Genomic DNA, 17184 nt, shown 5'->3' on the forward strand with positions numbered 1-17184 from the left:
GGTGAGAGGCGCTTGTCAGCAGTGACTGCCGCTGTGCTGTGCCCTGCTGGGATGAAGGCAGTGGATGCAGCCAGTGAGGCTGTGCTGCCCAGCCGGCTTTGAACCCACTTCTGCTCACACACCTGGGCAGGTGGAAGTGAGCTCACCTCTGCCAAGCTGCTCCTACAGCTTTTGGGGAGAGCTGTCTCCCAGAAGAGCACAGCCACAGCTCCTCCATGGATAGCTGCTGGTGAGCAGCTCTTTGAGTAAGGCTCTCATAATAAGGACCTGTCCTGCAGTCTTGTGCTTTGTCTCTTTTATTTGTTGAAAAACAATCTGCAGCAAGGGAAATGTGGGATGACACCTGTCAGGATTTCATTGTGTACATGCTCCTGCAGGGGGAGGAAACCCAGATGTTGCAGAAGCTGTGATTGCTGTCAGTGGAAAGAGGAATTGCACTGTGATTTATGATGATTTGATGCTTTCAATAGTCTCATCTGAAGACCAAAAAGCAAGGAATGGCTTTCGTTATTGGACATGTCTTAAATGATAAAACAACATAAATAGAGATTCTCATTTTGGAAACCTACTCAAGGTTAGACTGTTCTTTAAATGCACTTGTTTATGAAACCGATATTGCATAGAGAAATTTTAGTTTGGATTTGTATAACACCTCAGTGTTAAGGGGAAAATCTGCTTTCCTCTGTCACTGCCCTGACACTGGAGGATGATGAAGAGGAGAGGAGTCAGTGCATCATGTTGGTGCTGGTTCTGCCAGGTCTGCTCTGTGGGGCCTGCCTGGGTTGCCATCAATGTATGCAGTGTGCTCTGCAGCACTTTGATGTTTAAGAGTAGCTGGCCAAAGCGGAGGCATGGCAGAGGCAGGGCTCTTCTCTTCTAAAAACTGCCCTACATTCCAATAAATCCAGGCACCTCAAAGCTGTCTCTATGATGCAAAAGCCTACAAACTACTGTTTTCCCTGGCCAGAGGTGTAACAAAAAGCTTCCAAGCTTCGATGGTTACAATATAAACTGAAGGGAGGGGGCAGAAGGAGGAAGAAAGTCTAATGCCAGAAACGGGAGTTAAACATTCCCTTCCCTTCCCCCCTACAAATCCCAGAAATAGAGGAGTAGACATTATGAAGCAGGCTTAGTTTCTAGCAGCTTGATCTTTGCCTTTGTGTGCACTTGGCTTTGTGTGCATTGATGTTCTGTTGGTAATTATCATTCTGTTGTCACCTGTATTCATGATGACACCCCTATATCACATTTTCATCACAGCGTGAAATGTCGCTCTTTTTGCTTTTGTTTTGTTTAGTACTATGAGTTTAGCCCAGAGCTGAAAAAAAAACAAAAGACACTTCTCACAACACACAATGCTACATTGATAACCTTGCAGTTTAGTTACTGATCCTATCTCAATGCTTCCATCTCTCTCCTTCCTCCCACCCATCTTTTTAAGCAGACAAGGTTTTCCCTCAACAAGCTGATGACAGAATAATTTCTCCAGGTTGATTGTTTGCCCCACATGGTCCTCTGGATTTCTTCATACAAGTGGAGAGAAGCAGATCAAAAGCCTGCAAGAAAAAAAACAGGCAAAGGATTGAAAAAAGCCACCATAAAGAACCTACTCAGGTTTCATTCTGATGATGAACAGGCTTGTAAAGTATTCTGAGACCTGTCAAATTTTCCCATCTGAAATCCAGACCTATTTTAAAAAGAATTTTCATAATGAGTGTCTCTTTTCCTCCATCCACAGGCTCAGAGTATTTTCTGAAAAAGTTCTGCAGGGCAGAGGAGTTGAACAGTTGATCACATGCAGGAGCACGGGATAGATGGAGTACAGCTGACTCAACAACTGCAGGGGATTTGGGTAAGTGCCCACCATGTCAGCCAACTAGGATTTACTAAAATATTGGTTAATATCACAGTATTCATTACTTTTAAAAGGAAATTCTTACTTTATCACCCGTCAGGCAAATTTAACCTCACTAGGAAATCTCAGTTTGTTGGGGAAAAAGTATGCAGGGAACGGCTGATGCAAACATGAAGGCGTTAGCATCCAACTGGGATTGACTTTTGCAAGTTAGCTTTTACCTAAGGGTACGCAGACCAGACTTTCCCTATTAATGCTAGGGGGGGAAGGTTATAAGCCCTGTGCAAGGTGGAGGCTATCACTGTATGTCAAACCCACTTGTGCTGCTTTCAGGAGGGAAACAATCAATTGCTTGAAGGAGGCAATTTTACCCAACTTGTGGTGTCAGTCAGCCTGTTCCCACAAGTCATTGCATTGATGGAGGAAAATTTTGATAAGCAAGACTTCTTATCTGGCTCCACTGCAGTTGAATGACAAGAGTTTGTTGATTGGAAGTGACATTGTTTCAGGTCACAAAGCTGGCTGGACATGGTAATTGCACCACCTTTGTTTATTTTTAAAGTAATGATAACAGTGATATATTCTTCAGTGAAGATCGTGGGGATTTGAAATCAAGTCTTGGGCTAAGCTGATGAACTGATACTGTCCAAATTGACATAGTTACTGTAATTGCCTTGGGTACTGTGGGGGAAAGCCTTAAGAGCTGCAGGAGATAGGAATGCTGGCCCTGCTTGCATAGTCTTGGTCAAAGAATGGTTTTACCAGTGCATGATGATTTGGTTTTTTTTCAACTAGATCTTCAGCAGTACACCTCAGGCTTGTTTCACAGGTTGGCTCAAAAATTACTTCAAATCTTATTTTAAGTCTCAGATGGCTACAACACGGACTTGAAACATGATGAAAGAAATAGCCATAAGCGAATCTCTTCTATTTCGCAGTAGAAACAGTTTTTCTTTTTTAAATATAAATTTGGGAACAGAATCTCTTTGATTTCATAGTTTATGAAATCTGTGGTATTACATGCTTTCTTTGACCAAGATATTGGCAGCATTATTTACTGCTAATTTGTTTAACTTCCAAGGATTGGATAAGGTTGTACTCTACTGCAGTGTTATTCTACATCCTTAGTGCTTAGTTGTTGTTTCTGAAAGCGAGGAAATTGAAGTAATCATGATGGCATAAACTCTTGGTGCTTTTTGTCAGGGAAGTCTTATTTTCTGGTAACTTTTCAGGCTGCAAACAGATGGCTGCAGTATAATCTACTTGCTAGTGACATCAAGCATTATTTTACTGAAGATTTATATTTATATCGCTCTCTTCCAAAGCATAAAAAGCGTAATTAAGTAGAATGATACTCATTTAGATCTTTATCTGCCCATGTGATTGCAGGGCTCTGGGGTCAGGCAATCGGATTAAGAGCATCTCATCACTAGATCATGTGTTTGAGTCCAGACCATGGTTAGAGGTGACTGAGGGCCAGTAGAATGTGATGACGCTTTAGGGGCCTTCATCAGATGATTTTACAGTGTCTGTAAATTTGCTAGCTGTAAATGATCAGTGGTCTGAGAAGGAAATCTAGACTGAATGTGCATGTGTGGAGAATGTATTTAAGCTTAGGAACAGTCTCTTAGTTCCAGGTTTTAGGGACTGTCTTTGTACACTACCTGTGCAGGGGACGTGACAGCTTTTACTTTTGTGTTTCAGTCCAAGGTGATCCTGGACTTGCTTTAGTCTCAGTGATTGTCAAATTGCAGTGCCTCCACTGAAAGTGAGGGAGAAACACGATGTAGACCAGCTGCAATAGAGCTAAATGGTCCCATTTTTTTCTCACTATTGGATTAATTAGACGGTATCTTAAACACTGTAGTTCTGTTCATTACAGATACTTCTATATGTGCTTGCCAGCCTGTAAGTGAATGTGGCACAGCTGGTGTTTATCTGATGGCTCTTGTTTTGTAATCAGCTTGTTTATAGTATTTTGTGGCTGAAGTAAGATAAAGAAAATCCAACATGATTTTTAGTTTAGTTTTATGATGTGAGTCAGAAATGCAGTGACCTCAGTAGGGAATCTATCAATGTTTTCAGTTGGTTTATGTTCCTGGTGTTTCAGTTGAATACACTGAAGTCGTACTGAAGAGTTTAACCACAAACTTAAAGAAAAGCAGAGCACAACAAGCCAAATTATGTGGATTTTAATGATTAAAAGGAGATCTTGATTTGTCAGGAACATCCAAATTTGAGCTAAAAGTATCTTTTTCAGACCAGTCACTGCAATAATCTCCAAATCTTATACAGAATTTCCTTTCTTTTTTTCTCAGGTGTCTTACTGATGTCAAAGTTTTTCTGATGCAGTAGACAATACTAAGCAGAGCCATGGTGGAAGTAATATGGAACAGTGTGGGAGGAAGATATCACATTTGAAGATAATTATTTCACTAGTGGATATAGGAAACACTAGAGTAAATCTAATATTTAGCACAGAATAGCAGGAAAACAGACCTCAACCCTTGCAAGTGAATAAATTTAAATAGACCTAATAAGTCAAGATCTCTGGCTTGTTCAACAAATAGTTGTTTAGATTTATTTATATTATTATAATTGTATTTTCCCAGTAGTCTGTCTTCTTGGAAGAAGGTGTTATGCTGCTTTGTATAAATCTCCTGGAAATATTTCACAAAGGCGTAGTATTCACTTGATCACCATTCTTTTCTTACTTTGTAAATATGCAGTTAACTTAGTTTCTTTTCAGACTAGATTAAAAAAAAGTTAGTGCATCCAAGGATTGGTTGTAAAAATAAAGACATACACATATACTAAAGTACAATGTTTAAAAGTTTATTAGGAATGTTTTGAAGTGTTAGAGGGTAGGTTTGTATTTTATTTTTAAGAGCTTTTTGGCAGTATGGTACACCAATTAAATTTCCCTAGTCATTAGGCAGTCAGAAAAACTGTCTCAGCTGGATTTTTGCCTATCTGAGGCTCTGAGATGAAGCTCCAGATGGACCTGTGCTAGTGCCTCTCTCTATACACACCTGGTTTTATAGATTCAAGAGCTGTAAGGCTTCTATTATTTACCCAACTTACACATTTATTTCTCACTACAGTCATAAGATTCACAAAAAATACTGAGCTGTGAATTCTGGAAGCAGATGTAGGTTTTCACCCTTTTTGTGTTCAGAAGGGTTTAGAATTATTATTTCATTTCAATTCATAGGCACATTATGTGTTACTTCCATATAAATATTTTATGATCTTGAATATGAATTACCCATTGTAGTGTGCTGGTCAAAATCTGGGGTCTTTCAAATTAAAGTCTAATGATTTTGATGTGGCTTCCTTTTGTGGAAACTTAACATCTCTTTCTCAGACCCTTTGGCTTTTTTGTTCTGTGAAAGAGATTATTGTAAAAAGACTTGAAAATAACACAAAATTCTTTTAATTTACACTAGAATTTTTAAAAATTTTGGACCAAAGCAAAAGCTTTGTTTTTCAAAAGCTGCAAAAATTTCTTCAGTTACATTTTCCTTGGACAGTATGGGCACCTACTTGATTCACAAAACATCTTGGCATTTGAGACTTTAGCTATGATTTAGAATTGGTCAGGGAAAGCTCCTGTTTGGTTCTGGTAGTATTTTGATTAAAGAGATGTTCCAAGCTTTGACCCAATATTTAATTACAAATCTAATATATTATGGAGCTAATTCAGGATTCTTTTTTATAAATCTCAATAATTGAGGGCAAGAATATGACTAGGAAATACATACAGGTCATTCTGAGGCCAGATAATTGATGCTGAAGGCAAGTCTCTGCCCGACTAATGTGTGTTTTTAAATCATGGTCTTTCTTCTTCAGTCCACAACTGCTGTGTTCTGAATAGTTACAAGAGAGATTAGTTTATTTATTTAAAAGAAAAATATTTTCACATTTTCCATGTGTGAACAATCAGCTGGTTTTGTACATTCTGAGGTGCACCGATTTCTGATGTTCTTAGCTTTATTATTTCCTCATATATGTCAAATTATTACATTTGCTGTGAGCCTTAAATACTGTAATTTTGGGAATATACAGGCTGTTGATAGGTTTAGTAGGAAACTGTTGAACTGCAAGGCTCATGTGTGTGCCTCTGTGTGTTTGCCTTTGTCATGTGTGTGTGCCTCTGTGTGTTTGCATATATGTATGTGCATTTCTGTATATATTTATTTTTTCCATTTTGCAGTTTTTTCTAAGTGTCAGGAATGTGACGGCACTATGGGGTCTGAAATCACAGAACACTCTAAAAAAGATATACGTGTTTCAAAGTCTCAGAACCAAAGATTATCTACAAACATAGAGAAATTTTGTAGTTGAAATGTGTTTAAAAGTTCTTTGCATCTCAGTTGCCCTTTATCTATAAAAAAAAGTTTAAAAAAGGCAATTATCACCTTTTGATAGACTTATCTTTAAAACAGTTTCTGTAAAGATCCAAGTCCTGTTTTATCTGCATCATAAGACCCAAGGATATAAAGTGGAAGGCGATAGTGAAAAATATCTGGATAATTTATTTGAACAGGACATACATGTCAAATGAAAAAGTTCCACTGAAGAACTTGAGGTGGAGAGATATTCTTCTGTTTTTGTTCACTGGGTTACTTTTAAGTGATGGCAAACAGTCTCGTGTGTATTTAGAAGCAAAGTGGTTCTGAAGGACCTGACAGTGGCACAGTAAATGCACTTCACAACTATTCACATCTTGGGTGCACATGCAGAAACAAGTGTAGCAGAAAGATGAATGCTAGCCAGGAGGACAAGGAACTATTTTGTCATGAGATGGCTGAGATGGGCTTGTTGAACTATGTAATGATAATTTGAAAGTATTTTTGTGAGCAGAAGTAATGTTCCTATTCCATTACTTGTAGATACCTAATGTACATTGCTAGAAAACATTTACGCAGTTACTAGGTATACCAGGCATGTATGAAAACACTTATAAATGTGGCACCAGCTTATTATGTGCTCATCACATCTATAATTTTCTTCTAGAAATTTTTGTTATTACTGCTAACTATAGTTTTTAAAAGATATATCCAGTCAGAAGGCATGAGGATCACCGTATTATTCTGCTGAACTGCCATACCCTGTGGGTTAAAAATAGAGAATAAGCAGTGGACTATAGAAAGTTCTTATAAAATAGAGGAAGAATATTTGAAATAATAATGTACTTGGAAGTCGTAATTGGCTCACAAATGCAATTCAATAAAAATGTAGGGCTGAGTCAGTGAATACTGTTGACAATGGAAAATTTTTGAAGATCTTTTTAGAGAGGATGGGAGAGAAAAGAAATGAATATCAGGTCATGACAGAGAAAAGAAGAGGGAATTTAAATCAAACTATAGCTTCTCAGTGGAATTAAATTTCTAAATTGACTGCAAAAGCTTGTGATGTTTAAATCATAAACATCTTTACTTGGGAATTCTCTGCAGGTTTTCTGATATGGTGAAGTTTATCAAAGCAGGGACGAGGGCTTTGTAAAGTGATAGCAATTAAAGTGAGGACTGCCTGTTGCAACTCTGACCTCTCTGTACTCTTCAGTGATGAGCAGCACAGAACAGCAGGGCCTGAGTCTTGGTACATCAGTGAAAAATGATATGGGTTTGTTGTTTAGGAGTTTAATGAACAGAAGGGGTCAGATTTCCCTTGCAGTATGTGTTGGCATCTTTTTAATCCTGGAAATCTTCTTATCAGCCAAATATGTTTGTTGTAGATAAAAGAAGCCTTTTGTTTTTAAACCACCAAGAGCAGCATTCCTCAAAAAAGGCATACTAAAAACTGCACACTAAATGAAGGAAAAAAGGCAGATATCTTCCTTAGATTTCACTCCAGGATTATAAATCATCCCATTCCTGACACTTGCATGCTATCTTATGATTTTATACATGCATTTTTAGTTTCATATTTATATGCCAACAATAATATCATGTTCCTGTTACTATTTTGACAAAACTTTTATGCTTCTATAATTGTATTAAATGGTCAGCCATATTGGTAGGGTGGCAAACTTTTGGTTAGGATGCCTGATACATTTGGTAGGGCCGAAGGTCAAAAATTTCTGTTGAGAAATAGCTTGCTAGGGGCCTTTAAGACCAGACTGGAAAAGCAAAATGGCTGCCTTAGTTGTGTCTGAGGTGGGCAGATCAGTGATGTTGGCCTCTCAGGATGCTTTCTAGCCCTACAGTTCTCTTGAAAAATGAAAAATTATGCATATTCATAGCTTATTTAACCAAAAGCAGGGGGAGTCAGCTCAATTGGTGATGTGGATCTGCATGTTGATTCATATGCAGATGAGTCAATAGCCAAAAAGCAAGTAGGACATTATTGGTTGTGTTAAAATCTGAATTGTTCTGAATACAGCTGGAGAAATAATGCTATAAATACTTAATGTCTTAATTCAGATTTGCTCCTTAGCAATCATTTATCCTTCCTCCAAAATGCAGCAGTTTAAGTTATGTTTAATAATTAAAATTTTAGAATTTATTGTGAAGTTCTGCTTTTCATATAAAATAATAATTACAGCTTTATCAGTGGCATCTTTCATTTAAGTAGTTTCAAACAGTTTTTTTTACTAGCAGAAAACCGCTGTGGATGTTAGAAAATTAAACTCAGATTTAGATCTTGGTAAATTGCCCTTGATATATCCCATAGTAATGGACATCAGAAACCAGCCCATATACAAGAGAACAGTAATATCCACTTTTTCAATGTAACTGCTGTATGTACAAACAGAGGTAAGGCTCCAGAACACTGGAGAAATGCCAATATTCTGAAAGAAAAGATGTTTCTTTCAAAATAACATATGAATTTTCATGGTAAACAAACAAGCAAAACACTGCTGTGCTTCTCTGTCTGAGAGTGATGGACAGGGTGAAGAGATCATGAAAATACAGAGGTTTCATAGCAACCCAGTTGGAAATTTTATTTTCTTTCTCATGTTTTCACAATTCTTCATCAACATTAGCTGCAAGTGCTGTCAATCTCCACAGGAATCTAATGGAAAAAGTGTTAAGAGTTAAAGAGTGCTTTTGTTTGGAATTAGGTATCCACCTGAAACAAAAAGGAGGTTGTATTGTTGCTGTAACTCACTCATTGAGAAAATTGTGAAGAACTAGGTGGGAGAGCTGCTTTTGGATGTGATAATAGCAAAAGTTACACCTGACTTCCCAAATGTGCATGCTTAGCTGGAAGCTGGTGTTTCCAATTCTGTGTTTTATTCCGTGCACTTCTGAGCAGAATTGCACCGGAATCACTGACTGTGCAATTGGACACAGCTTTGACTTTTTAGAATAATTTGGGTCAGTGTTTTCTTGGAGTTGATCTTTTCATTGACAAAGCATGTGGGAGTGTACTCTAAGGGTCTTTCAGCACAGAGCATTAAATGAGCATGGTCTGAAAATTAGTGAAAGCCTTTGTGTTATTGAGAAGTACCTCACACTGCTGTGTAGCCATGAAGGATCCAGTAAAGAGTGAGAGTTTGTCTCAAGTGTTCTCTCCATGGGCTGTGGCCAGCTCTTCTCAGCAATGCAGGACAGTCCTTTGCCATGCCAGGTATGGCTGCATTTAGGTGTGCTACATCTCTGGAGTTAGCACATGTTCCGTATCCACTTGGAGAGAGGTGATCTGTAGTCTTAGAGGAAGCAATTTCCTAAATCTTGGAATTGCTGAGTTCAGAGAACATTGCCACATTTGGGGTCTACATCAGCAGCTATATTCTCTAGAATGACAAAATCTTACATATATAAAAACCCAAACAAACAAACAAAATAAACCAAACAAAAAAATTGGTGTACTTGGATATACTGACAAAAATCTCAATATTTTGGGATGCTTTTGACAGACACGTATAAGAAATTGGGATTTTTTTGATTATGGTAAATACCACAGGTATTACACCTTGGAGCTTTCCTTGCAAAAGGAATCATTACTGAAAACACTTGAAATTCATGTGTTCTGATTGCCAGATACAATTCAAGTAGATGCAAGTGTCTGTACCAGCTCTTTGTGGAAGCTCAATTTAATTGCATTTGTTCTACAAAGAACAAGTGTTTGGCAAACAGATATGAACCAATTTTTATTATAGGATCATGAACTTCAGAATTTCTGAACTAATCATTTATTTCTGTGGTTTTCTATGACTTGGAAAAATAGTTTTATTTTAGCCAAGATGTCTTCCTTAAACAATTTTACACTGAAACGTCAGAAAAACAGTTGGAATTTAAATATTCAAGCAATTCTAATATATCAATATATTTTAGGGTTGTTTTTTTCCCTTTTCTATTATCCTTGAGTGCCTTTTATTTTGCCACACGTTATGATTGAAAGTTGTAGAAGTTAATAGAAATTAGGCATTACTCAGGAGCAGAGAAATGGGCCCTGCTGTCTGTGACCCTTTTCCCACAAGCTTGTGAGATTTATCCCCAGTTCCTTTTGCTGGAGATCATCGCCTCCCAGCAGTAGAATGTTTGCAGTGAGCATCTTTAATGCAATGAACAGATGTGTGTAATAACCACTCCATGTTTTGCTAGGTTTTGCAATGGAACAGGTATGGTTGCTGCTCCTGCTGACGATTAAAGTGCTCCCAGTGACTGCTCAGTTCAATGGATACAACTGTGATGCTAACCTCCATAGCAGGTTTCCTGGTAAGTATTTAATAGACTTTTTTTCTAATTGCTTCTTTATTGTCTTGGTTCAAAGCAGTGCTTATTTTTAAATACAGAGCTTTAAATCTGTCTAAGGCCTGGGGGTAGGACTCCAGATTAAGTGAGTGTTAACTGTTTTTGTGACAATGAACTTGCTTAATGCTGCACTTTACTTCCTTCTTAATTGCACAATGGGTCAAATTCAGCCTGGTAGCAAGCAAACAATTCCCCTCACACCAGTGGGGCTTGACCTGCTTTTGCCCGTGCTTTAAACTGTCCGAGACATTCACCAGAGCTCATATTGTTGTAAATGTTCTCTATAGATTTAACACTCACGCTTCTAACTGGGTTTTCTTTCATGTCTAGGTTTTATAGTTTTCTTTTCCTGGGTAAGAGAATATAATTATATCCTTTTAGTAAGATAAAGAAATATGTATCTATTTTAAGCAAAATTACCTTGATGGCAAAATTTTAGTGCCTCACTTCAACATTAAGTCCTTGCTTAGGGATAGGTGAAGCAATGAGTTTTGTCTATGGATGATGTATTTTCCTTCCTCTAAGAAAATGGGAATGAAGTCATTCTGGGAACATTGGATGCTCAGAGCTGTTAATACAATGAGAAATAGAAATGAAATGTCAGTCTTGATGGCATGGTATCAGGGTTTACTCAGGCAAAGGATCCTTTAGTTTCTATTACATTGCTGATCCTTCCTGCTTCAGCTATACCATGGGCAGAATAATAATAATAAAAAGAAGCCTGTGAATACTGTCTCTCTCACATCTTGTTTTTCTGAGATAGCGATTGACTTGAATAGTTCAGTAATGAACACTCAGAATAGTATTACACTGTAATACCTCTCCTGTTGTTGCTTTCTGAATAATAAAAGTTTAGATTTTTTTTTTCAGGAAGGGTCAGCTCTTTTATTAAATTTAAGTCAGCAGAAGGCAGAAAGTCGGTTTATTGATTCCCATGTTACTATCACACTGCTAGGCATTTTGTTGGCATAAGGACCAACAGTGGGTTTGATTCTTTTCCACTTAATCAATATGAACATGAAGAAGAGAAATAAGACATACAAAGAAGATCAAATACATTGTCTCCATTCCTGAGAAAATCACAATTTAGCTGAATATTTTGCAAGCTACTTTTAAATATATATATATTCCTATTATATTCTATTCATAATAAATATATTCCACTTAGTGTCAATTTTGCAGGCTTGCCTCTGAAGTGTGAATTTTGCCCACTTGCTTCAGAGCTACCTTTTGAGTTTCTTATGTAATTGTGGCTTATCTGGTCCCTGTTTCAGGCTTCTTGAGATGTTTGCAACAGATAGAGAGAAGTTTATGTTCTTCTTTCTGTGTTTTAAAATTTTTCTCTGGTCATTTTTTGCACCTGCTCTGTGCCAATGTTTGTTTGCAATGTGATACCTGCGAGTTGAATTCATCTCTTATTGAGGGTACTTAGGGGCCTCTTGCAGTTCTGCCTCATAAAAATGAGTTGTATCAGATTCCATGTCTGCCAAATCTCATTGACTTGGGAGAAAATCTGTTTAGGTTACAGGCAAACAGATATTTTTTAAAGTAAATTCCAATCATCCCTAACTGGCCATAAGAGCTGAGAGCAGAGTCCTTCTTTTTCTTGTTTGTCATAAAAAATTGAAAGGCTAGGATTTAATCAAGAGTCTTACTGTTCATATTGAGAGCTAGGAAAGAAAAATAATTCTGTTTGTTAGCTGTGCATCTGAGATGGAGGTAAAAGCCAAGAACCCCTTCTGCCCCAAATTTGACAGGTGTTATTTTCAATATGCAGAAGGGTCTGCTGTGTAATGGGCTGGGGCTAGTGGAGCTGTGATGCTGCTGAAGATGGAGAGAGCCTCTGCAGGGAGAAGGGGTTCAGTCTTCCTGTGCTGGCTTCCCCAGCACCTGGCTCAGGAGAGGTCAAAAACAAGAACGTTTTAAAACCAGTATCTTCCAGGCTGAGATAGTACTCACAGAGGTTGGTATGTTATGGGTAGATTTTTCTCCCTGTTCCTTATTTGTTCCACACAAGGAGTCTTTATTGCTGTCAGCTGGAATTCCAAGCATGATGTGCATATACTGGAGAAGCCATTGGGTGTTGAAGTTGGCTCCTCTTTTTCTTTAAATGTTGATAAGAAACAGGAGTTGTCTTCAACAAAGAGGACAAATGAAGCCTTCCTAGAGGAACCATGGAGCTCATACATTTTTCATTTGTTTGTGCTTTTATCATTCATCGCTTAGGTGACTTCTTGCATAGGAATAGTGCTGCATAAATAGGATGACAATCAAACAGAACTTTTGTTTCTGCAGTTTGCAGGTTTATTTTAGAGTGCAGGTGTGCAATAGTCATCGGGAATGAAGGAAAAAATAGCCCCGTTTTTGGTAGACTGCAATTGCAGCAATTTTTTTTTGTATCAAAGCTAGATTTGTTCTAGAGAATATATAATTAGGTTAGATCTTGCCATCATTCAGAAAGCTTACATGGGGAAAAAACTTTAGTTCTGCATTACAGTGAAGCATAGCTTTTAGACAGCTTCTGGGCCATAGAGCCATATCAGTCTGTCTCCAGTTGGGACATGCAGTTTTGATTCAGGGGGTTCTTATCTTGAGTTCATGTTGAGAACTTTGTAGGGACTGAGGAAATGTTGCAGATTTTTCACATACACTGTGCGTTTTAATTCAATATCAAAGCAGGGATTTGATCAAAGAGGAGGTTCATGAGGAGAAACTGGTTTTGAACTACACAGGTCTTTTCATTCCTCTTCTGATGGAATGACTTTTATCAATGCTGTTCTGTGGAAACTCTTCTCCTCTGAGGGTTGTTTTGCTGCCTGCCCTGGGGTGAGTTGTCAATGTGTGGAGGGGTAACAGAGCAGAAGTGGGCAGTAGAGCTCCCAGCATTTGCCCCCATGAGTCTGCCCATGGTCTCTGTTTCTGTAGGAGCTGTGTACCTCTTGGGCTATACTCTCTTGCTTGAGAGACATACATGAGCACTTCTGGCTGCAGATAGCTTGTGTGATTTGAGTCAGAAAGAAACCAAGTGGTTTGCTTGTATGGAAACTCTGAAGCCATTATAGTTAAGGCTTCATCAGCTGGGTGCCATAACCTTAAAGCCATCACTCCTCCGACTCAGAGTCTTTTAATGCAGGAAGGCAAATACTTTTTGTTTGTTTGTTTGTTTCTTTTAACTTATATAGGAATAATATTTACCCTCTCAAATTGCTAAGAAATGAGCTAGATATTTAACATCTAAGAGGGCATTAGATCTGTTTGGGACTGGCTTCAGATAAATTTCTGCACAAAAAATGCTTTATTTCCAGAATGGACTAATTTGGCAGCAATGCTTCCTCATGAAGTAGTGGGCAGAAAAGGTTAAGCCTGGAAAGGTTGTTTATCCTCCTCCTGTATCATGCAGAAGTTGGTTTTGTATGATAGGTCTCATCTCCCATAGTGTCAAATGATAATTTTGCAAGCAGTAATGATAAGTTAATTGGTAAAGTTATTATTCTGCTTTCTGAAAAGGCTTGAAGTGAGTTATGAAATTAACTGAGCTACTTTGTTACATCCTGCAATTCGTTATGATCTGTTTGTGCGTCAGTCCAAGGAAGCATAAATGCACACTTTGCCATTCCCTGTTTTGTGCTGGCCCCTCTACCTTGGTACACTCATTAAATGGATGGTAATAGTCCTCCTGTAGAGAAAACGAAGGCATGCTGCTTCCTGATCTTTGTGTGTTATGTTAGTGGGATTATGATTGTGTACAAACCAGGAGAATTTCATGCCAAATCACTTCAACTCCTGTCTTGCCTCCAGTACCTTTCTGCCCAGATTTACACCCAGTGAGTAACATTTATCATGGCATTAGCTCAGGACTGAGTTTGGCCTGTTATTTTCTGCACTTGATTGTTTTGGCTTGAAAGCCGCCATTAAAGCTATCTAAATTAAACTACTTGTGCTCCTATACCATGGGGGAAGAACTAGTTCATTGTAATGGAAATTTCATTTCCTCTCTGCTGTGACTACGAAGTGAAACAATTAGTTTTAACAGGCTTAATGGTACAGTATTGACTGAAGTTGTTCTACAATTTTTAATAGCCCTTAATCTTTAAGCAGATGTAATAAATTAGTTCTATAAAGGAGTAATGTCTGTGTTTAATACAGTGCAGTATGTATTTTTGTAAAGCACTGGGGGGAAACACCAGAACAGCCCCCCAACCGTCTACGAGCAAAGAAGACCTTAAAGAAGGGCAATGTTAGAGCTTTAAAGCAAAACAATTTGTTGCTTGTGCCTGTATCTGAACCTGATGCTTTTCCATTCAGAACATAAAAATCTTCAAAGCTTTTTAATAAAAGGTCAAATTGGCGAAGATACTTTTTTTGCTTTTCAAAAATTGATCAGTTTTAACAGATGCTTCTTTCTAGGTCTTTTGTGTTGTCATAATGCACAGAATGAAAGATTGCAAGATGCTTTGTGGTATTGATCATAGTCTTTCAAGAGCCAACTGATTTTTCATTAAAGCTCAAGTTGATGGTTCTTTACAAAAAACCCAAAGCCAAAATCCAGGGAAAACCAACTTTAGAGAGATCATAATAAATTACTTTGATATGCTGTTGATTGTACTTCAAAGTCTGCACAGCCGGAGACTGTGATCTCATACAAAGTGGACTCCAGACAACTCAGAAAAATGTAGCCAGTTTTCATGCCAGAGTGGACGGGGAGGCAGACTTGGCCTTCTCTGTTTCTCAGAATTGCTGGAAATTTCTGTTCCAGAGGGAGCTGTTTAATCAGACTCCAAATATTTAAACACTTGCTGTTTTCTACTTTATTGCAGTGTTTCATTTTACAAATGTGCTACTAAAAGATTTGGTGTGGGATTAATATATTTCTTGCTTGTTTACATTATGTTGCTATATTAACTTTTGACTTTTTCTTCAGCAAAATGGTAGAGTCAAATCTGTTCTTCATACTAATGTAATTCCTACCTTTATATTCTAATATTTTCCTGAAACTGAAATCTAAAAATTTGTTTGATTGGAAGACACAACGCTAGACTAACTGCTACAGTAGTTGTGTAATGATTACTTCAAATCTTCTTACAATGTTTTTCCATGTGTTTTTGTTGCAGCTGAGCGAGATATCAATGTTTTCTGTGGAGTACAGACAATTACTATGAAGATAAATTTTTGCACAGTTCTTTTTTCTGGTTATTCTGAGACAGATCTGGCACTGAATGGGAAACATGGGGATGCCCACTGCAGGGGCTTCATCAATAACAACACCTTTCCAGCAGTGGTCATTTTCATCATCAATCTGAGTACTTTGGAATCTTGTGGAAACACTTTAGTGGTAAGACCAAATCGAAGTGAAATTACAGTACGACTATGCATACATAGGATCAAGTGAATGCCCTTGACAGCATTGTATCTTTCACAGATATTTACTTTGTCTTATCCAGTTGGAAACATATTGCATACTTCAAAGAAAACCAGAGGAAGCTGGTAATTTATAATCTTGATTACTATTGAGAAAATATGGTGGGACACATATTTGTCCTCTGATTAGAAAGTGTAATTTTTATTTAAGTATTTTTTCAGTGGAAGAATGAGATTGTTCCAAGGTCTTTCTAAAACTCTTGCTGACCTTGCCTTAGATTTTGCAGAAGTGGAGTGTTGGATAGTTCATGTGTATCACATTGAATGATATCAAAGTACCTATGAATAACTTAAAAAAACAAGTTTAAAAATGTATTATTTTCAAGGCTTTTATTCTCTCCAAAATTCCTATTTGTATTTGATCCCTGTCAGTTTTTATAACAAACCCCCTGTTTTGTTGCAAATAATTTTGCTGAAATGTTTGATATGCTCTGTGACCTCTTTGCCTTAGGGTGAGTTTTATTTTAAAGTTTCAACAAACCACCTGTTCAGCCAATTCAAGACTCTCTTTTCCAGCTGTAGCACCTCTGTGACTTGCAGTAGAAGAATTTTCCAGGAAGCAACTGCTTCCTGTTCCTGTGTAGCTGGTTACATTGTAAGCTCCCTGAACTTGCTATTTGATCATAATCGTAAGAGATTGATGTTTAAAAAACAAAACAAAAAGACCCCCCGGTCTGATAAGTCTAAATAATTGGAGCTTCCCATGAAGTCCCCCATCAGGCTGCGCTGAATACAAAGATAAAGCAGCTGCTAAAAATATAACAAAAAATATTCCCCTATTTTCTCTGTTTATTCATGCTGTGCCCCCACATGAGGACAAAAATGGAGCAGGGAGCATTTCTTACCATGTTCCCCACTCTGGAGTTTTACAATCCCCTGCATTTCTTGGCAGTGCTTCACAGCAAAGACCTTCAAGCTAATTTTCAATACAAGTAAAGGAAAGCCAACAGTTCAGGCAGAACTTGTGTAAAACTCATGTCTTTCTGTAATACAGCAGAATCAGCTTTTTACTTTATGGGAGTAGGGTGGTGAGGAAGTTAAAAAAGCTTTGGTTGATTGTGCTAATTTAGCCTGTATTATTTAGGCAAAAACTCAGATCCTGGAAAATTCTATTTTGTGCCATTGAAAAAATTATTAAGTATGCCATGGGCAAAAGGCATGCCTGCTTCTGTCTTTTAGGTGTGCTTTTAAAAGACAAATAAATCA

At 37.7% G+C, this 17184-nt stretch overlaps 1 protein-coding gene across 1 annotated transcript in view; it reads left to right on the top strand.

The window, feature by feature from the left end:
• Positions 1–1792: 1792 nt before the first annotated feature.
• The window catches only part of ZPLD1 (zona pellucida like domain containing 1), a 30443-nt gene continuing 15051 nt past the window's right edge, over positions 1793–17184 (top strand). The window contains exons 1-3 of the mRNA XM_005425606.3: positions 1793–1852; positions 10411–10524; positions 15672–15892. Of these exons, the coding sequence (XP_005425663.1) occupies positions 10419–10524; positions 15672–15892 (327 nt within the window). The 5' untranslated portion in view covers positions 1793–1852; positions 10411–10418. The remainder of the gene's footprint in view (positions 1853–10410; positions 10525–15671; positions 15893–17184) is intronic.

This window comes from Geospiza fortis, unplaced genomic scaffold (genome assembly GCF_000277835.1).
Source record: "Geospiza fortis unplaced genomic scaffold, GeoFor_1.0 scaffold131, whole genome shotgun sequence".
In the NCBI taxonomy this organism is placed as follows: Eukaryota; Metazoa; Chordata; class Aves; order Passeriformes; family Thraupidae; genus Geospiza; species Geospiza fortis.